At 33.4% G+C, this 19621-nt stretch overlaps 1 protein-coding gene across 3 annotated transcripts in view; it reads left to right on the top strand.

Moving 5' to 3' along the window:
- The first annotated feature begins 2318 nt into the window (after positions 1-2318).
- LOC127083358 (zinc transporter 8) overlaps positions 2319-19621 on the top strand; it is a 97606-nt gene continuing 80303 nt past the window's right edge. The window contains exons 1-3 of one of the 3 annotated variants that reach the window (XM_051023667.1): positions 2319-3135; positions 3460-3609; positions 4101-4745. In XM_051023667.1, the coding sequence (XP_050879624.1) occupies positions 2506-3135; positions 3460-3609; positions 4101-4214 (894 nt within the window). In that variant the 5' untranslated portion in view covers positions 2319-2505 and the 3' untranslated portion in view covers positions 4215-4745. Of the gene's footprint in view, positions 3136-3459; positions 3610-4100; positions 4746-9378; positions 9816-19621 lie in introns of those variants that run through there. The other 2 variants (XM_051023665.1, XM_051023664.1) reach the window with 2 other exon arrangements.

Genomic DNA, 19621 nt, shown 5'->3' with positions numbered 1-19621 from the left:
AAAATTGATGTATTTTTAAAAATTGACACACATTTATTTTTATATAATAATATAAATTAAAATATATAAATATATATTGTGCGGGTATGGGGCGGGATGGATACTAAGGTGATCATCCCCGCTTATTTAAGTGGGTAATTACCCGAGCTCATGCTCGTACCCATGTATGCGGGGTTTTACCCTATCCGTTGTGGGTATTTTTATGTGTACCCACTAGAGATGGGTTAAATTGTCATCCCTAATTTCAAGTTTTTAGTTAGTACAAGTATCACACTTGACTATAATTACCTTTTCTTCTAAAGTATTAGGGATACTTAACTGATCATTAGCAAGAAATGCTTACCCCCTAAAGATTCTAAAACACTTTTAAGTTTTAAGACTTCTCCATCAAGTCTCAAAATTATTTTCTTTTGGAGATAAATTTTCTTAAAAGCGTTTGAAGCTTTAACATACATTTCTTGAAAAGCTTCATACAACTCATTACAAGAGGGTAAAGAATATAATTCAGTATCACTTATTTTCATGTCTCTTCGCTTGTGTCGCACCATCAGACAAAGATTAACTATTTTTTTATCTGAACTTGTATTGGAAGATGATGATCCTTCATCTTTCTCTCAAGCAATGTATGCTCTACGCCTTTGCCTTGGCTCTTGGACATGTGGAATTGTTGCTTGCTTTTCCGCTTTGTCAAACTTGGACACTCGTTTTTGTAGTGTTCAAATTTACCACATTCAGAACAGGTAGGTCACTTGCATTTCTTCCTTCTTTTTATCTTCTCATTTTCTTGATGTATATTTTTTGAATTTCACTTAGTTCTTATCTGAAAGCTTTAAATTGTTTCTCTTTACGTATTTGTTTTAGTGTCTTACATACGAATCCATTTTTTCATCTTCTTTCAAAGAGTCCTCGTCATTATTATCTTCATCATCGTCTACCTTGGTCTTGGTAGTCGAGTTCTTCAAGTAGAGGCTTTTTTTTAACCTTCACTTTTTTTCCAGATTTGTTTCACTTGCTTCAAATCTTTTTAAATGGTATTCATGTTTTGTAATCTTTCAAAACAAAGTAGATATGTCTAGTGATTAATATTATTTGATTATTTTATGATAGTCACTTTCGATTGTCATTTTCTTCACATAGACCTTAATAATTTGTTAACAGAATTTGGGTTAGATAAAGCCTTTTTCAAGTTTTCTAGCTTCTTGATTATATGAGAGAATCTCATATGCATGGAAGTTACAGTTTTACTGGATTCTATATAGAATAATTCATATTCAACGTCTTAATTTTAGATTGTTTGCCACCTTTAATTCCCTCACTGAGAATTTAAAAAATATCCCACATTATATTAACGGTTTTACAATATAAAATCAAAACATATATGCTCAAAGCAGAAATTAATATATTTCTTAATTTCAAATTATAGATACTTTCTTTAATTCATCAATCTTTAAGGGATTTATTAATAAAAATGCCATCGACGATATATTTAGAAGTAACAGACCCTTTTTTATACTTTTTTTGAACAAAACATGCATTTCCATTTTCTCTTTTCTAAAATCATTTAAAATAATAGAATTATCAAACAATATTTACTTTAATATATTTATACATAAGTAAATAAAAAAAAAGAAAAACACAATTAAACAAACTCTAATTATCTTTCTGCCAACACAGCAGCAACATAATGGCACAACTATCAGACTGCTTATCATCACATGGAGTGTTTAACTAATCAACGGCTTACGAATTGAAAGTGAATCATTTGCAATGGCAAGTAATTCAAATATCCCTCATTATCATTATCATATTATTATAGAGAGACCTTCTCATTCCTTAAACTTACCCTGTGGAATCAGATTGAGAGATATTCTCTTGAACATGAGTTTTGAGTTTTCTATAATTTCAAGCTCAGTAAGATATCTTATTCTTATAAAATTAACTTGTAAATCGAAGAATATGACTCAATATAAACCCTTTTAATATTTTATGATTTGAAATTTTCTCAATAACTTCTATAATAATAATAATAATAATAATAATAATAATAATAATAATAATAATAATAATAATAATAATAATTATTATTATTATTATTATTATTATTATTATTATTATTATTATTATTATTATTATTATTATTATTATTATTATTATTGATAATTGATAGGAAGCGTTGACGGTGACTTTGATTTGTACTTTTTATTTATTTATTTATTTCTATTAGATTCTGTGGTGTACGTTTTCTAATGAAAAAGAATTACATCATTTTGCACACCGAAGAAGAAGTTTCGACATTATATCAACAAGTTCCCCTCTAAATCTTCTTATATTCATATTCACACTCTATAACCAAAACCTTAAAAAAAAAAAAAAAAACTAACCTTTGGTAAAAAAAATATAACTTATAGTTGCTGTTATATATGTTGTATCGAATCACTAGTTCCATGCGCAAACATTCTTTCAGTTCATCTATCTCTCCCGTATGCTTTTAGTTTCTAATCAATAATGGGATTCAAAATAAATATCCAAGTCTTTGTTTTTTCTATCTTCATTTTTCTCATAATCCCAACTCTAATAGCTGCCGAATGCGACTGCAAATGCGATGAAGAAGATAAAGAGGATGAAGATAGAAACAAATCCAAAGCTCTTCGTTACAAGATAGCAGCTTTAGCATCAATCATGGTTGCAAGTGCAATTGGTGTTTGTATACCACTTCTTGGAAAAGTGATACCGGCGTTAAGTCCCGAAAAAGATATATTTTTTGTCATCAAAGCCTTTGCGGCCGGCGTGATATTATCAACCGGTTTCATCCATGTACTTCCTGATGCTTTTGAGAATCTCACTTTTCCAAGTTTGAAGGATAAGGAACGTCCTTGGGGTGATTTTCCGCTTACTGGTTTTGTGGCTATGTGCACTGCTATGGGAACTCTAATGGTTGATACATATGCCACTGCTTATTTTCAAAACCAGAATTCTAAAGAAACACCGACACAAGTCGAAAGTCATGAGTCAACAGCAGATGAAGAGCATGAAGGGCATGTGCATGTTCATACTCACGCCTCGCATGGTCATGCACATGGCCATATTTCTTCGGATACATCATCAGAACTTCTTCGTCATAGGGTTGTATCACAGGTAATAATTGTACAAATTTAATTACTTTAAGTATCTATAATGTATAGGATTTAACTATATCTCATTATACTGATATTTATGTATCAGCATGTTTGATGTGTGTGTAAAATTCTTTAACATGCATATATAATAATTAAAGCCTAATGATTTATTCAATTTTTATTTTTTAATCATGTCATAGCAAAATAATATTTTGTCAAGACCATTTATCTCTTCTTTAATTCTGTTATCTCTTATTTTACAAATCCTCATACTTCTACATCTCATTTATATTTCTCATTTATTTTGAATAAATTGTGTTGGATTGTTTTGATTTTGTTATAGGTATTGGAGTTGGGAATTATTGTTCATTCGGTTATAATAGGAATTTCACTGGGTGCTTCAGAGAATCCTAAAACCATAAGACCACTAGTAGGTGCATTGACTTTTCATCAGTTCTTTGAAGGCATGGGACTTGGAAGTTGTATAACTCAGGTACTGTATATATTTATTATGTATTTGAAATTATATTGATGTACAAGTAACAATAGACCAATATTAAAAATGATTTAGTTCGTATTAAGTTCATATCAAAATTAATTGAGAGCGTCCACTCCATGGGACCATTTGTTTGGTTGTTGTGAAACCTAAAACAAGTGGTGAATTATGATTTTCATCAAAATTAAAAGGACAAGACACTTTGAGATATGACTTTTTCAAACTTCCTTTTCTTTAGGAAGATTCAAATATATAAGTACCGTAAACTTTTCAACAAAATATTTGACATATGCATTTGTCGGGGTTACCCTTGTTTGTTATAACATAGTATTTTCAAAACATGACAAACTCCACTATTTGAATTTTTTTTTTAAAATAATCATTATTTTTGAAAAAAATTCAAAATTACTATTATTTTAAAAAAATTCTAAAATAATCATATTTCAAAACAGATGCGTCAAATGAATGACACATCCATTTTGCATTAGGAGGAGACGCGAGCAACACTGACGCATGTATTGGGAGCAATGAATGCTGGCGCATGCACTTTGGCTCATGAAGAGACGTCAATGCCTCTGGCGCCTACATGTCTTGACATGTGAGGCGCCTAACCCTTTGGCGCATGCATTTTCTGGCTCTTCTATAAATATCTCGCTCTGTATGCAATATTTTTCACACAACTCTTACCCTACAACCACATTTTCTTTCATTCAACTTCACTCTCCTTCAAGTTTTTAAGTTTTAACCATGTTTGAATAGATTCACAAGCGAAATGCCGATTTAATCTTTTCCGTCGTTGCGTCTCCGATAAAGATTCGACTTTGGAATATAAATTTGTTTGAACGTCTTAATCGGACGTTGAACAATTGGTTAGATGGTGAAAGGATTAGAAGAATCCAATGGCTTGTGTCCACGTTCAACCAAAATAGAGAAGTGCGTGAATGAGTGGATATTAAGACTGACCGAGACGTTCATAGGATGATGCATTACATGTTCAAAATTGTTTTGATGGTTGTAATCTCTTAGTTATTGTATTGTAGTTGTTTTAATTGTTTGTGTTGTTGTTTATGTAATGATATTTTTCTCACAAACTTATAATATGAAATAAATTTAGTTTTTCATATATTACAACAGAGGTACGTGTGAATTTATCTGGTTGTGCTCGTTCTAACACTAGGACAGTTAGTACGATTGTGACTTAGCTGACGACATGAACCACATAATCTAATAATTTTATTTTCCGTATCCATTTCGGTTCGAATACGGGTGTTGTTTGGGCGACCCGTTTTCTTCCTTCGCATAACTTCGTTGTGCCAGACAATGTTCCCTTGATATTCTGGCAAGTAATCCTATTTTGCCACTACGAAAAAAATTAATTTTATAAATATTTGATAGGCTGGTGACTTTGTAAACGTCAGATAGCAAGTAGGATGAATCCCTTCGAACCTTTGAACATGCCGTAATGACATGGGAGCAGGGCGTACGGAAGGCTTAGAACTTTCTGCAGTCACACCAATCTCTATCTAGTTCGACTATGTATTGTCCCATCGTCATGCCCTCATTGTGATCCATGGACTCGACAACACTATACCAACGTTTAGTGCGGTCAAACACCGTGACCACGTGTGTGTTTGCTTTGGCAGCTTCATGTCTAATGAATTTCATTAAAGCATCATTGAACAACTACCCAAATTGCAACACTGAACTCCATTTGGAACGTCTGATCTCAAACGTCGCCCCTAGCCTGAAATATGTTGCTTGCACCAAAGGGGTTATAGGTAGGTTACGGATGCCTTTGAAGACAGAGTTCGTTGATGTCCACAAGATTTGTTGTCATGTGGCCCCCAACATTGACCGTTGTCGTATGCCCTAGTCCACTTCTCCAATGGAATACTGTCGATCCACCGTACTGAATTTGCGTTTGACAATCTTATTTCTCCGTGATAGTGTTTGAAAGAAGATTATGATAATGCGTAACCTGCGTTGACAACCTTCTTCCGCAATGTTTTCTCTTTGATCTCCCGCATGAAATTCTGAGCAATATGTCTAATACATAAGACATGTGTCAAAGGAGGATCTTGCCAGTCATTATCAATGTTATTATATGCACTGATGATTGAAAGGTGTCTGTCGGAGATCAAACATAAGTTAGGTTGAGGTGCAACGTTCAATCAGAGATTTCTTAGGAAAAAACTCCATCCCTCAGCAGTCTCCCCTTCAACAAGGGCAAAGGCGATTGGAAAAATGTTGTTGTTGTCATCTTGTGCCACTGCCATCAGTAATGTTCCTTTGTATTTCCTGTACAACCATGTACCATCAATTTGTATAATAGGTTTACAAAAAGAAAAACCTATGATGCATGGTTGATACGCTTAGAAGAGACGGTGGAATATTCCATTTCCAATAGCACACGTCATGTCTGGTGTATACGCAGACAACGTATCCAACTTGACAATAGTTCCTGAAGCATACTGTTTTAGAGCCAACAGGTATTTTGGAAGTTGTCTGTAAGACTCCTCCCAATTGCCATACACTTTTTCAACAACCTTTGTCCTAGCTATACATGTTTTCCTATATGATGGAGAGTAGTGGTATTGTGCTACAATATGCGAGATTATTGTACTCACCTTTAACGACGGATTGTCGCCAATGATAGACAATATTTCATCACATATTAGCTGAGAGCTTAGTTTCTGATGGTCTTGCATTGGTTGATCATCAGGTTAACCATGACGATGTTGTAGTTTGGACAGCAAAGACATTAATTATCCGGTTCACTACTTTGGAGATGCACCAGAGTGATCGGATAAAACTGCAGTTCGGCATGCAGCAACAGATTCCCGAACCTCCGACGTGATTAGGAGATTAGCATCAAAAAAGAGTTGATGCCCAATGAGATTATTCCAACTAAAGAGACTTTGCAAAATAGATGTGTCGTCAATGGAGGAATCAATGACAACATATCTTAAACGAACCGGTCATCCATGGTGCAAAACCAACTCAACAATATATGGCATGGTTTAGGTCGGTAACAACGCAACAATTTGTGTCTGAGCTACAGTATTTGATTGATCCACGCCAACTAGCTTCGTTATCATACGCCCAACAACAAGTCCCCGTCCAACGCCAATGTCAAACCATTTAAACTCAACAACCAACCTCACACCATCAACCTAACACATACACCCAACAACCAAACACCCAACTTCGCAGCCCATTCATGCCATCCACCCAATAACCAAACACCCAACGTCGCAATCCATTCATGCCATTCACCCAATCACAAAACCAAAAATCAAACCCTACCCACCAACAACCATACGCTTCAACTACAACCGTCTATAGCCCAGATGATTCATATGGGTCACTTCATCGTAGCCCCCCACCAATGACCACTCAAACATCCCATCACAAAAACACACAACCATTGTTTAATTATAGTACACCCCAGGAAATCATTGCTTCATTTCCAAAACGATTCAATGTCCCAATTCGGGCAACTATACGTCCACAATCCACCCAACCACATCGACCTAACTACGATGACATGGACACCGAACTCCATTACGGAAGCGTCGTTGGCCAGAGCCCCCCGACTATTGGGAACAAATGATGACACATTTATCAAATACCGCTGGAACTTCCGTCGGACCTTCACACTAGCCATCATTGGATCAAGTCAGCAAGCAAAGACCCCAAACACCTCAGGAAAATCGTGGGAGACCTCGAATACAAACTAACGCACCTGGATGTGGAACAGGGGGCGTTTCGATCAGGACGGTCATTAAATTTTTGTCAATCCCATGTAACATTTATTATATCATAAATATTAAAAAGATTAACATTATATTTCATTATTTAATAAATTTTTTTTTTTAAAAAAATTAATACAAAGATCTTTGCGTCAAATGAATTTGCGCATACACCACATGACAAATGCATACGCCAGAGGCATTGACGCCTCTTTATGAGGCTCCCAAAGCATGCGCCAGCATCACTGGCGCCTCCTCCTAACGCTAAATGGATGCGCTAGTTCATCTGACGCATCTGTTTTAAAAGGTGGTTATTTTGGAAAAAAAAATTAAAATAGTGATTATTTTGGAATTGTTTATAAAAATAGTAGTTATTTAAAAAAAAATCTCACTATTTTATATTCAAAGATAAATCATGTTTGGAACTTCTATTATTTTCTCTTAATACTCATTTGGTCTTATTTGATTTTTTTTAAATTTATTAAAAAATTAATGTATTTAGTCCTTTATATATATATATATATATATATATATATATATATATATATATATATATATATATATATATATATATATATATATATATATATATATATATATATATATATATATTTTCAAGAAATTTTAAAGTAAATTTTTTTTTATAAATAAGATGAGAGGTAATATCTTTTTTATTTTATTGGTAAGGTATCATATTTAAGTTGAGAGTGTTGATCGATCATGAATTGCTCTGAATCAAATCACATTTATGGTTTGATTCAGTTTGTAATTACCACTTCAATAAAAAATACATACTTAATTGATAAAATGATTTCAATTTAATTTAAAAACTAATTTGTGTTTATAAATTAATTTATAATTAATTTACAATTATAAATCAATTTTATATTTTGAATGTTTTTAAAATTAGTATTTTTAATTTTATAAACAAAATTTAACTTTAACAAAAAATTATTTTCAGATTTTTTATTCCAAAATAGAAAAAAGATATATTTATTTTCAAAAAGAATTATAGTTTTTATTTTCTGATGAAAAAAAGGTTTTTTTTCTTCAGATAATTTGTTTTTTTGATATTATTTTATTTTTAGAAAAAATATTATTTTGAAAGAAATTCTAGAATTTTTTTATTGTGGCATTAATTTATTTTTAATTTTCAGGAAAAAAATATTTTTCTTAATTTTCCGAATAAATATATATTTCATTTTCAGAATAAACAATATTATTTATTTTTAGAAAAAAAGTATTTTAAAATTATTTTTTATTTTATTTTTCGAATTTTATTTATTTTCATAAATATATTGAAAACAAGTATTTTTTTATATTTTAGAATTTTTTATATAAAAACTCTTTTAATTTTTGGAATAAAAACATATTTTTTAATTTTCAGAAGAAAAAAAATTATTTTCAGAAGTTTTTAATTTTTAGGAAAAAAATATTTTCGAGTGAATTTTTTTTTTAGAATAAAAATTATTTTATTATTTTCAGAATATTTTTTATCACTTTCAATTGTTTTTTTTCATGAAAAACTATTTTATATAATTAAACAAGTTTATAAAAGGAAATTAATTCTAAATTGATTTTAAACTTAGTTAAAATTATTTAATTTAAATGGCTTAATTCATTAATTATTTAAATAGTTTACTTTTCTTATGATGCAATATAATTCATATTTATGATTCATCATATTTTTGTACACCCTTATTTTAACAACTTATTTTTCCGGCATTTTTATTTGTCTTCTGTTTATAGGTTTTTCATAACATCATATTCTGCATGACCCTTAGAATAAATTTTTAATTTAAGTAATATAAATCATGAAAAACAGTATCTTAAATATAAACATATAAAGAGGTTTGGAAATAATTTAGTTTAAAAAAAAGTAATTAGAAAACAAAATTGATTCTTACAAGTTATGTGTTAATTATATTTTAAAAACTGTGCACCTTAATTGAATGTAAGCAAGAAAAGATTAAAGTTGTACATTTTTGACTTGTTGGAAGTGCGATCATTGCAGGCAAATTTCAAGAATCTATCGATTACTGTCATGGGATTGTTCTTTGCTTTAACAACTCCAGTTGGAATTGGAATTGGCATAGGGATCAGTAGTGTTTATGATGAGAACAGTCCAACAGCCCTTATAGTTGAAGGAATCTTCAATGCAGCTTCAGCTGGGATCTTAATCTATATGGCACTTGTAGATCTTCTTGCTGCTGATTTTATGAATCCAAGGATGCAAAAAAGTGGTACTCTTCGATTAGGCTGTAATATATCTCTTCTTTTAGGAGCTGGTGCTATGTCTCTTATAGCTAAATGGGCTTGAGTGTTTACATAATTTTTTATTTGGTTTTTCATTTAAGTCATTTATGATTTCCGAATATGCTTGTAACAATATATTGGAAGATCCTAAATCCTATAGTGATTGAAATTAAGTATTAAAAGAATTTATATAAACTCTTACTCCCACTGTTTTTATTATAAATTATTTTTGATTTTTTTACACGTACAAGAAATATAATAATTATGGTATAAAAAAGAAAAATTATAAAGAGTTTTATAAAATACCTTAATAATATTGGAAAAACAAATTAACATAATTAAAAGGAAAGAGAATAAATATTTAAGGGTGTAATAGAAAAAATAACATTAATAATTTATTAGTATTATAAAATGATTTATATTATGGTATAAAATATTTTTTAAAGTGATTTATAATTAAAAAAAACAGATGTAGTATTTTTCAGAAATTTTTACTCAAATACCCCTGTTTTTATTTTTTTTTCCAAAATAACTCTATTTTAAAAAAATTCTCAAACTACCCCAGTTTCAAAAAAAAATTATGTAAGGCATATGCGCTATACCAATTGGCGCATACCCTTAAACTTTAAGTGGAGGCGCCAATTGGATTGACTACAACACATGGTGCTACCAATCCAATTGGCGCCCATGTGTATTTGGAAGAGGAGACGCCAATTGGTCTGGCGCCTCAATATAATGTGCAATTTTTTTTGTTATAAATAGAGGTGTTGTGTGAATCATTTTTCCACATCTCATTTCGTCATATTGCAAACATGTTTGGTGTTCGTCCCCGCTATGGGAAAGTGATTTATTCGAGAGACAAGCCTCCGATGTTAATGCTCTTTTGGAACATCTGTAATTTCGATCAACTGAAGAGGGAGTTGGTTCGTTGGTTAGATGGAAAAATACCAGAAGGGGAAAAATTAAAAGTATTGAGAGACTCGATAGTATATTTGGATGGGTGCGAGTCAAAACTGATAAGGATGCTAGGTAAATGATGTTTGGACGAGATGACATCAATTTGATTGTTGTAATCAGTTAGAAATGTTCTGTTTTAAGTTTGCTTATGTTGTAGTGATGTCTGTTGTTAACCTTGTTGTAACAAAAAGTTAATGATATATAAAAATCCAAGGTTATAAAAAGATTATGATGCAGATGTTGCTCCTAGATTGAGACATTTGTTCTTATTGTGTCCTGATTGACGACATATACTAGATAATCTTATCATTTTATCAGTCGTATCCATTTCTGTTCTAATACGCGTGTTGTTTGGTCGTATTCCTCCATTGGTAGCATTGAGAAGTTTTTGTTATACACATTCATGACGGTAATGACCTTGTAAACATCAGATAGATGGCTGTAAGCGTCCTGACGAGTATATATGCATGCCGCAATGACATGGGAGCAAGGAATACGGAATGTCTGAAACTTTCCACAATCGCACCAACTTCTGTTTCGTTTGATAGCATAGGAAAAATTTGGCCTCCCCTCATTGTGGTCCATTTTTTCTTGTACACTGAAATTTTGCCTATGATGGTCAAAGAATGTAACCGCGTGTGTGCTAACTTTGATACTTTCCTCTTTCATCACTTTCATATAACATTCACTGAATATTTGACCCGACATTAACACTGCACTCCATCTTTCACCTCTGGCTGCGAAGGTAGAAGCCAACCTAAAATAGGTTGTTCTGACCAAAGCGGTTATTGGTATATTTCTAATGCCTTTGAATACACCGTTCATGCATTCCACAAGGTTTGTTTTCATGTGGCCTCATCGACAGCCTCTGTCAAATGCCCTTATCCACTGCTCTACTGGTATATTATCCACCCATCTTTCTGCATCTGCATTAGGCAATCTAATTTCATCACGGTAATGTTGAAATGACAATTGAGTTAGAGCATACCCTGCATTCACCACTTTTTTGCGAAGGTTCTTATCTTTGATTGCACACACGAAGTTTTGTGCGATATGTCTAATGCAATAGACATGGGTAGAAGGAGGATCATGACATCCGTTATCATGGTTATTGTAAGCACTCTCAATGGAAGCATGTCTATTTGAAATCAAACAGAGATTGGCTTGTGGAACGACAAGTGTTCTGAGATGTTGAAGGAAGAAACCCCAACCACCAACGGTTTCACCTTCAACCAAAGCAAAGACAATGGCAAAGACATTATTATTTTCGTCTTGTGCAACAGCCATAAGCAAGGTACCCTTGTATTTGCCGTAACCATGTTCCATCCATTTGAAAAATAGGTTTGCAGAATGCAAAACCTTTGATGCACGGTCGAACGCCCAAAAGAGGCGGTGGAAGATTCTATTTCCAGCAACACAAGTTCCATCTGGCGTAAATGCTGGCAATGTCTCCATAATTGCAACAGTTCCTGGTACCTATGTTTTTATGACCCATAAAAACCGTGGCAATTCTTTGTATGAATCTTCCCAGTTGCCGAATACCTGTTCAACAGCCTTTGTCCTCGCAATCCACGCTTTCTTGTACGATGGAGTATAATTATATCTTGTGACGATATGAGATATTATTATACTCACCTTCACTTATGGGTCTTTGTTAACAAGTGGAAAAATGTCTTGATATATCAATGTAGTGCTTAATTTACGGTGATCTTGTTCAACATTAGTTGCAATGCAACTGTGAGATGGGTCTATAGAAGCTATCTCCCAAGAGTCGCTTCTCTTTTTGTGAGACGCAGCCAACCGAAACTTGCAAAGTATGTTATGACATTCGATGACATACCTTCTCGAATCAGTGCGTTTCACGGTGAAATCAGCAGAGTTATTCATGTGAAATTTTTTGATAGCTCGTGCACATTCTTCCTTAGTGCATAACATGTCTCCCACTTTTAACTCACCCTCTGATCGTGGATACGGGTTATAAAAAACACTGTTGGATTTTTCATCGTCATGCAGATCCATGTTTGTCATATGTTGAGGCGGATTATATACACGACTTGGAGGTAATGGTGCTAGATGATCGTCATCTTCAATGTTGTTGTTCAATATATGATCGACCTGTGTCTCGGTCTCTTCTTCTTCTTTATCAACGACGTTGACTTCTGCTTCTGCGTCGGCTTCATCTGAGTTGTCTGAATCAAATTCATCATATTCAACTTGATTAGTTATCTGAGATTGCTGAGATGGTATACTTGGTTGAAGAGTAATATATAACTCAATAGAGTTGCAACTAGAATGTTCGTGACTAACAAACATATATTCAACATCATCATCGTCCCGTACCTTCAGCGGGAAAAATTTGCATTGACTGTTCTCGAAAAAAATTGGATTTTGATACGTGATTTGTGACACAAGACCAGATCCTATGCAGGATTCAATTCATTTTTTCGAATGCAAGAAATCTGAATTTCTCTTGATCATAAGTCGGATAGTATCGGTGTTTCAAAAACAAAACCTGTATAGATCAGACTCATATGCCTATCGAAGGTAAGGCGGTAAATGGTAAAACCAACTATGTGAATTCAATTTGCATGGACCTCTTGGATGCTGATTTGTTAGATGATAACTCGAGAGGTCAATGTATACTCCTTTCATGCCTTAAGGCATATTATAACAACTTACAATTAGATGAGAATTCTACCGAAGAGGCTCGAATAATAAAAACTAGGTGCTACATTATGCTTTTAATTTGTTCGTTTTTATTTCCCGAAGGTAGTGGTTCTAGTATGCATGTTATGTATTTACCTTTACTAAGACATGTAGATAGAATAAGAAGTTACAGTTGGGGGTTCGCATGTTTGGCTTATCTTTATAGCTCTTTGTGTAAAAATGCATACAAAGACACATCTACATTTTTTGGATGTGCTGTTTTGCTCCAAGCATGTGGTTGGTCCAGACTACCGTCCCTAGCGCCTGTCAACAACAACCCATTCACATTCCCGTATGCACAAAAGTAAGTTCTTAAAAATGGACTATATTTACTTACTTTACCGATTATTATCTCTAAATAATATTTTTACTTTTATGGTGCAGATGGACGACACGTGGTATGAGTTATAACAGATGTCCTAGACACTGTATTACCCAGTATCGCAATCTCTTTGATCACCTTCGACCGACAGATGTATGGCCATTAACCTAATTATTTCGTAATAATTTGTTAATTTCTTCTACCAAATTTATAATCTAATATATGTTCACATTTCAGTTCATTTGGTATCCATATCTAAATTTGGATCATGACCATGAAATCAACGAACAAGACGCAACCGTTTGGATTGCATGCACATCGATCATAAGATTCACCACTGTGGAGATGCACAATAGTGATCGTGTTAAATTGCAGTTTGGTATGCTTCAGCACATCCCAGATCCCCCGGCAAACCTAGGAGAATGGCATCTACGCAAAGTTAACGATCAATGGAACTTTAACCCATGGCAAAGCTTCGCTAGATCTGAGTGTCGCAAATGGAAGCATCGTCAAGACCATGTCTTAACTGACGTTGTGATGCCAACTGAAGAAAAACCAAGTCGTAATTATATGGCTTGGTACATATCGGTTGGATTTGAGTTCATCGTCGAGGATATGTACCTATACAACCCACGTCAGTCAACTTACACACCAGAAGGCTCAATATTTAACCCCCAACAACATTGCCAGACCGGTTACTCACAACCCCCTATCCGTCAAAATTTTCGATCCACAAACACACAAACCTACAATCCTAACATGCCAAACACTCAACCACAATACCAAGAGCATACCCCGTACCACCACCAACAACTAGATCATCATCAAGACATCCAACATTGCATTGCACCCAACACATCACCATATCATAGCTGCCTTAGCCAAAATACTCAACGACCATTTAACACCAACCGTCCCTCCTTCTACTATAGCCAAGAAGCCCAAACATCTCGAAACCAAAACCTTCAACAACCATATGGCTACCAAACACCACAATAATCATTTCAATCTTTCCTCGACGCATCATTCACACCAATGTCTCCCTTCAATCGTCTTGATCGCCCTCCAACAACTCAAACACAGCTCAACTACTCTGGCATGGGTCATGAACTCAGCTATGGGGGTACCCCTTCGATGCATACACAAGACTACACTGATTTATCTGACAATCTGAGGAAATCTCCTGCAACTGATGGTGATGTTCCTGGGTCCTCAGATACTCAAACACCTAGGGTGAATCATCAACGTGGGTTAGGGCAAGGAGTCCAGGTAGCTATGGGATGTGGGACCGGAGGTCGGTTAGATGATCCCGGTCATCGACATTAGTCTTTTTTGTGTAAACAAGTATTAATATTAATATGAATTGGTCCAATTTCTACTTTATCTATCATGTACAATTTTTTTCAAAAAAAATTACGAAACACACACAAGTGTCAGTCCAATTGGCGCCTCCTTTAAAACATAACACATAGACGCCAATTGGATTGACAACACAAGGAGCACTAGTCAATCCAATTGGCGACTCCTCTCTAAGTTTAAGAGCAGACGTCAATATACCTGACGCTTCCTCTTCAAACTGGGGAAGTTTGAGAATTTTTTTAAAAGCTGGGTTATTTTAGGATTTTTTTTAAAAATTAAATTATTTGGATAAAAAATTCTATTTTTCATTCTATAAGTTAATTCTATAAAAATGAATTATGTCAATCTCAAATGAACTATTTGGATTTGAGAAATGAGCGCATATTTTTCAACGAGTGTTGAATAATGTGTTATTTTGGACCACATTACGGTGTTTATGGGGTTGAAATGTCTCTTTAATGAGTGGTGTGTAGACCATCTACGATGTATGTATTCCAAGGGTATAGTCCCTTTGACTAGATGGGGGGAGAGCTTTGGTTCTTTAATATCTTATGTTTCAATTTTTTAATAACAAAACAATATCCTTTATTCTCTTATCATTGTATAGTTCATTTCTTTTGTTTGTTAAAAAAATATTTATTCATTAAACAGTAGTATTTTGTTCAGGATAATATATATTATACTTATTTTTTAAAATTATATATATATATATATATATATATATATATATATATATATATATATATATATATATATATATATATATAAAATAATAAAATCACATTTATTAAAAAAAATACAATTACTTAGAATAAGACTTTTTTGTTTTTTTTCATAAGAAAAGGTTTTTATGAAAATGTAAATAATTTTAATTGATTATTGATTATGGGAAAAAGAAGAGAGAGTATATTAACATTCATAATTAATTTTAGTTTAAAAAAGATAAAGATTGTTTTTTTTTTAACATTCTGTGCCGGCCACTAACTCAAAAGGAGGAATTCTAATTATCAATCCTGACCACTCCACTAAAGCATCGAAGGTAGAATGCAACCTTACTCTCGAGCTTCACATTCAGTCCACGCCATGGGTTGATGCTTACCGTTAAATGTTATCAGACAGTCTCTCGCATTCCACGTTAAAATGGTAGGGAACATCCATTTTTTTTGAAAAAACAAATAAAGGGAACGTCCATAAATGCCACTTATATATAAAGCATCTCACATAGACTTGAGGTATTCTTCCTTTGACCCATAACTCACTATACTTTTCATTCTTTGACTAACTTGGATGTTGAAGTGTTAACATTGCATATTCACTCCTCCGTCATCGTATTGAAGATCCATTTTGTCGCATCAAGACTCTATTCCACCATTTCACCAAGCATTTCGAGTTCCCTAGTGGAACATGAATGCCATTTGTGGGAAATTGACTTCTAATTCTTGAGAATTTTTTTCTTATCCAAACTCACGAATCATAACAACAATTGTGTTTGAACAAAAAGATGATTATCGATCCAACTGTAGAAAACACCATAGCTCCTCTAGAATCCATATTGTCTCCTACCTTCGTTGTAGATTCAATTGGTATTAGATCTTCCACGAATTCACTCAAATCATCATGAACACTCCAAAAAAAAGCATTGACCTGATCTAAGATTTTGAGACCAAGAGAAGGTAGATGAAACTCCTAATGTGATACGTCCACTAGTTGTAACTGCCATTATAGCCAACTACCATGTATCATGAATCCTCATCGACTATGGAAGTTTACGCGACCTGATGTACCTCAGAGTCTTCATGAGATTAGGATTGTGTGCAACACTCCAATTTTATTAATTATTTTATTTTGAATTATTGGTGATTTATGACGATTTTAGGTGTTTTCTTTAATTATAATTGTGTACAATTTATTTAGTTATTATGGTTTAACTAAATAAATAAGTATTGGAAGGGGTGTGGTTAGCATTGTTGAGTGTAGGGAGAAAACTAGATTAAATCTAGAATATTAGTATTTTAATATTTAAATAATAGTAATTTATTTGATTTATTTAATTATAATGAGAAAATAGATACTTTTGGTCAAAAGGGAAATTATGAGAAGTGGAGGGGAGGAAGGAGTAAGAGGGATAAAAGTTGGGTCATAATTTTCATTCTAGAAAGATTACCCTAATGATATAAGTTAAGAGGCTAACCTAAGTTTAAGAGCTTTTTAGATAAGTACGTACAAAATTGAAGAAAAAAAAAGAGAAAGAGGCAAGCTGATAGGGATAATAGGGAGAAGGTTAGGAGTTGAGGAAGAAGGATCAATAAAACTTGAATTTTACCAAAGTGCTACTAGAAATTAAGGCAACGGGAGACTGCTTCTTTAATGGGTGTTTAAGCATGAGGGGTAGAAGGAGGGGTTCTTGACCTCCAATAGGATTAGATGTTCTAATGCTTGATTTTGAATTGTTTGTTATAATTATTGTTGTATGATGAATTTGGTGTGAATTTTGTTGCTATTATATGTGCATTATTTTTTGTTTTGAGATATCAAATTTTTTCCACCATGTTTGAGGATTTGGAAGGTTTGGGGTAAACATGACTTAATGAGGTTGAATGATTTTGTTGATTCCAATATGTGAATTATTTTGAAATTTTTTTAATCACTAAATAAGTGTAGTATGTCGAATCCTGAGATCGGAGATTTTTACGGAATCGAAATCGGAGGTCCAGAAGGCCTCCAACAGTGAAAGTTATGTTTTTTTGTTCCTGCACAATGGTAACCAGTTAACACATTGGTGTAACCGATTACAACTGAACTGATAAGTTTTTTTATGAAATTTTAGTGATTGTAACCGGTTACATGTTTTGGTGTAACCGGTTACAGTTGTTGTGTACTGATTTTTCGGTCCCAACGAGTTTCGTCGTAACTTGAGTTTCATGACTCGGATTGACAAACGGTTCGAAGTGTTGGAAAAGTAACACATCATACTATCAAATAGTAATGTTTTAAGAGGCTGAATGTAGGGGAATAACATGAAAAATTGACGAAAATTACATGTGTAATTGTACGACGATTTACGCCATAACTTTTTTATCCATAGGGTTTAGAAAGCTAACGTTCAGAGCTGCATCATTGTAGTGCTTCGTGAAGATGAGAGGTAGTCATATGCCTACTGTAGGGATGTTTGTGATGACTTGTATGATCGGTTAGTGAATCGTTATGTTTATACGATGATGTGTCGTCGTGTTAGTGAAGTAACATGATCAAATACATATGAAGTTACAATTGTTGAGTTACTACTATTTGTTGTTATTTGTTATTTGTTATTGTTGTTGTAACATTATTTAAATGTTGCTTGTGATAAATAATTATGGTGAATGTTAAAGATGTTTCATATATAATTATATATATGTTATGTTTATGTTGATTATGTTGCTGGTGGCATACACGGTCAAAAGAGGGGTCAATGTGTATGTGTTATTGTTGCATGCTGAGAGTCCATGCATTCATGTTATCGGAACTTCGGTTCTTTTTTGTGAGACTTGGTCCTATGGTAGGGATCGAGTGCGAGTAGCTGGTTCCGGTGGGAATTAGTGAAATGTTACCTATGATGATGGTAACGATTTTGGTGTGCTCTGGTTCCAAGAGGGAATATGATCCTATGGTGGGGATCAGGGAACGAAATGAACCTGAGTGTTCATATTTGGTACCACATGACTGTTGAGTCGGTATTGAGTACATTGCATAAGTGTTGCATTTGTATTGATTATTGTTGATGTGTTGTTTGATGAGAATACTTAATATATTGGTGTTGATTGAGTAATTTGTATGTTGTTGTTATGTGATAATATACTTCTGCTTGTTTTCACCGTTAATTATTGAAGTGTATTCTCACCCTTTCGATTTGAATGTTGACTTTAAATGGGCATCGTGCAGATACTCAGGAATAGTATTGTTAAAGTAAGTGGAAGATAGATCTTGGAGTGGCTTCCATTAGTCTGTCGTTTTATCATTAGGATCTTGCTCTGATCATATAATATCAGGATGGGAACATTTGCTTTCACTTGTTTTATTTTGTTGAAGTTACTATTTATGTTTTGTTGAGATCTCAAAATTGTTGTGAGTTGAATAATATAACTCATTTTGTTGTATTATGAAGGTTGAGGTTTATGAGACTAAATGTCATGAGTTGCAACATTGTGTTTATTTGATTTAATAATGATTATGTTGCGATGATACCCTAAATGAAGGTGAGCATGCGATGACAGGTTCTAAATCGTTATGTTATAACCTGTGTTACGGAGCAGGCTATGTTTAATTGTGCGTGAAACCCTGAATTGTTGCATTTTGTTTAATTAAATTCCATATTAAACTGTATGTGGGGTTTATGGTGTTACACTGTACATGAAAGATTTGAAGTTGTGCGCTGAGAACCTTCTAGTGTTCAATGAACTTGTACATATTAAACCATAGTTCTTTTGACCTCGTTTAGAAAATGAAAAAGCGAGAGAACTGTAAGAGTATACTTCCTAATCATCCCTTACGGATGCGTCTACAATGACATCCTAATAAGGTAGTTTTTGGAGGCATTAAACGCAATTGTTAGAACAAGATTTGGTTATGCATTTATACCTTGATTTTTGATGATAACAATGTTGTATTTGCGTGAGAA

Source organism: Lathyrus oleraceus, chromosome 5 (genome assembly GCF_024323335.1).
Source record: "Lathyrus oleraceus cultivar Zhongwan6 chromosome 5, CAAS_Psat_ZW6_1.0, whole genome shotgun sequence".
Lineage (NCBI taxonomy): Eukaryota > Viridiplantae > Streptophyta > Magnoliopsida > Fabales > Fabaceae > Lathyrus > Lathyrus oleraceus.
This window is presented reverse-complemented; position numbering and strand designations above follow the sequence as displayed.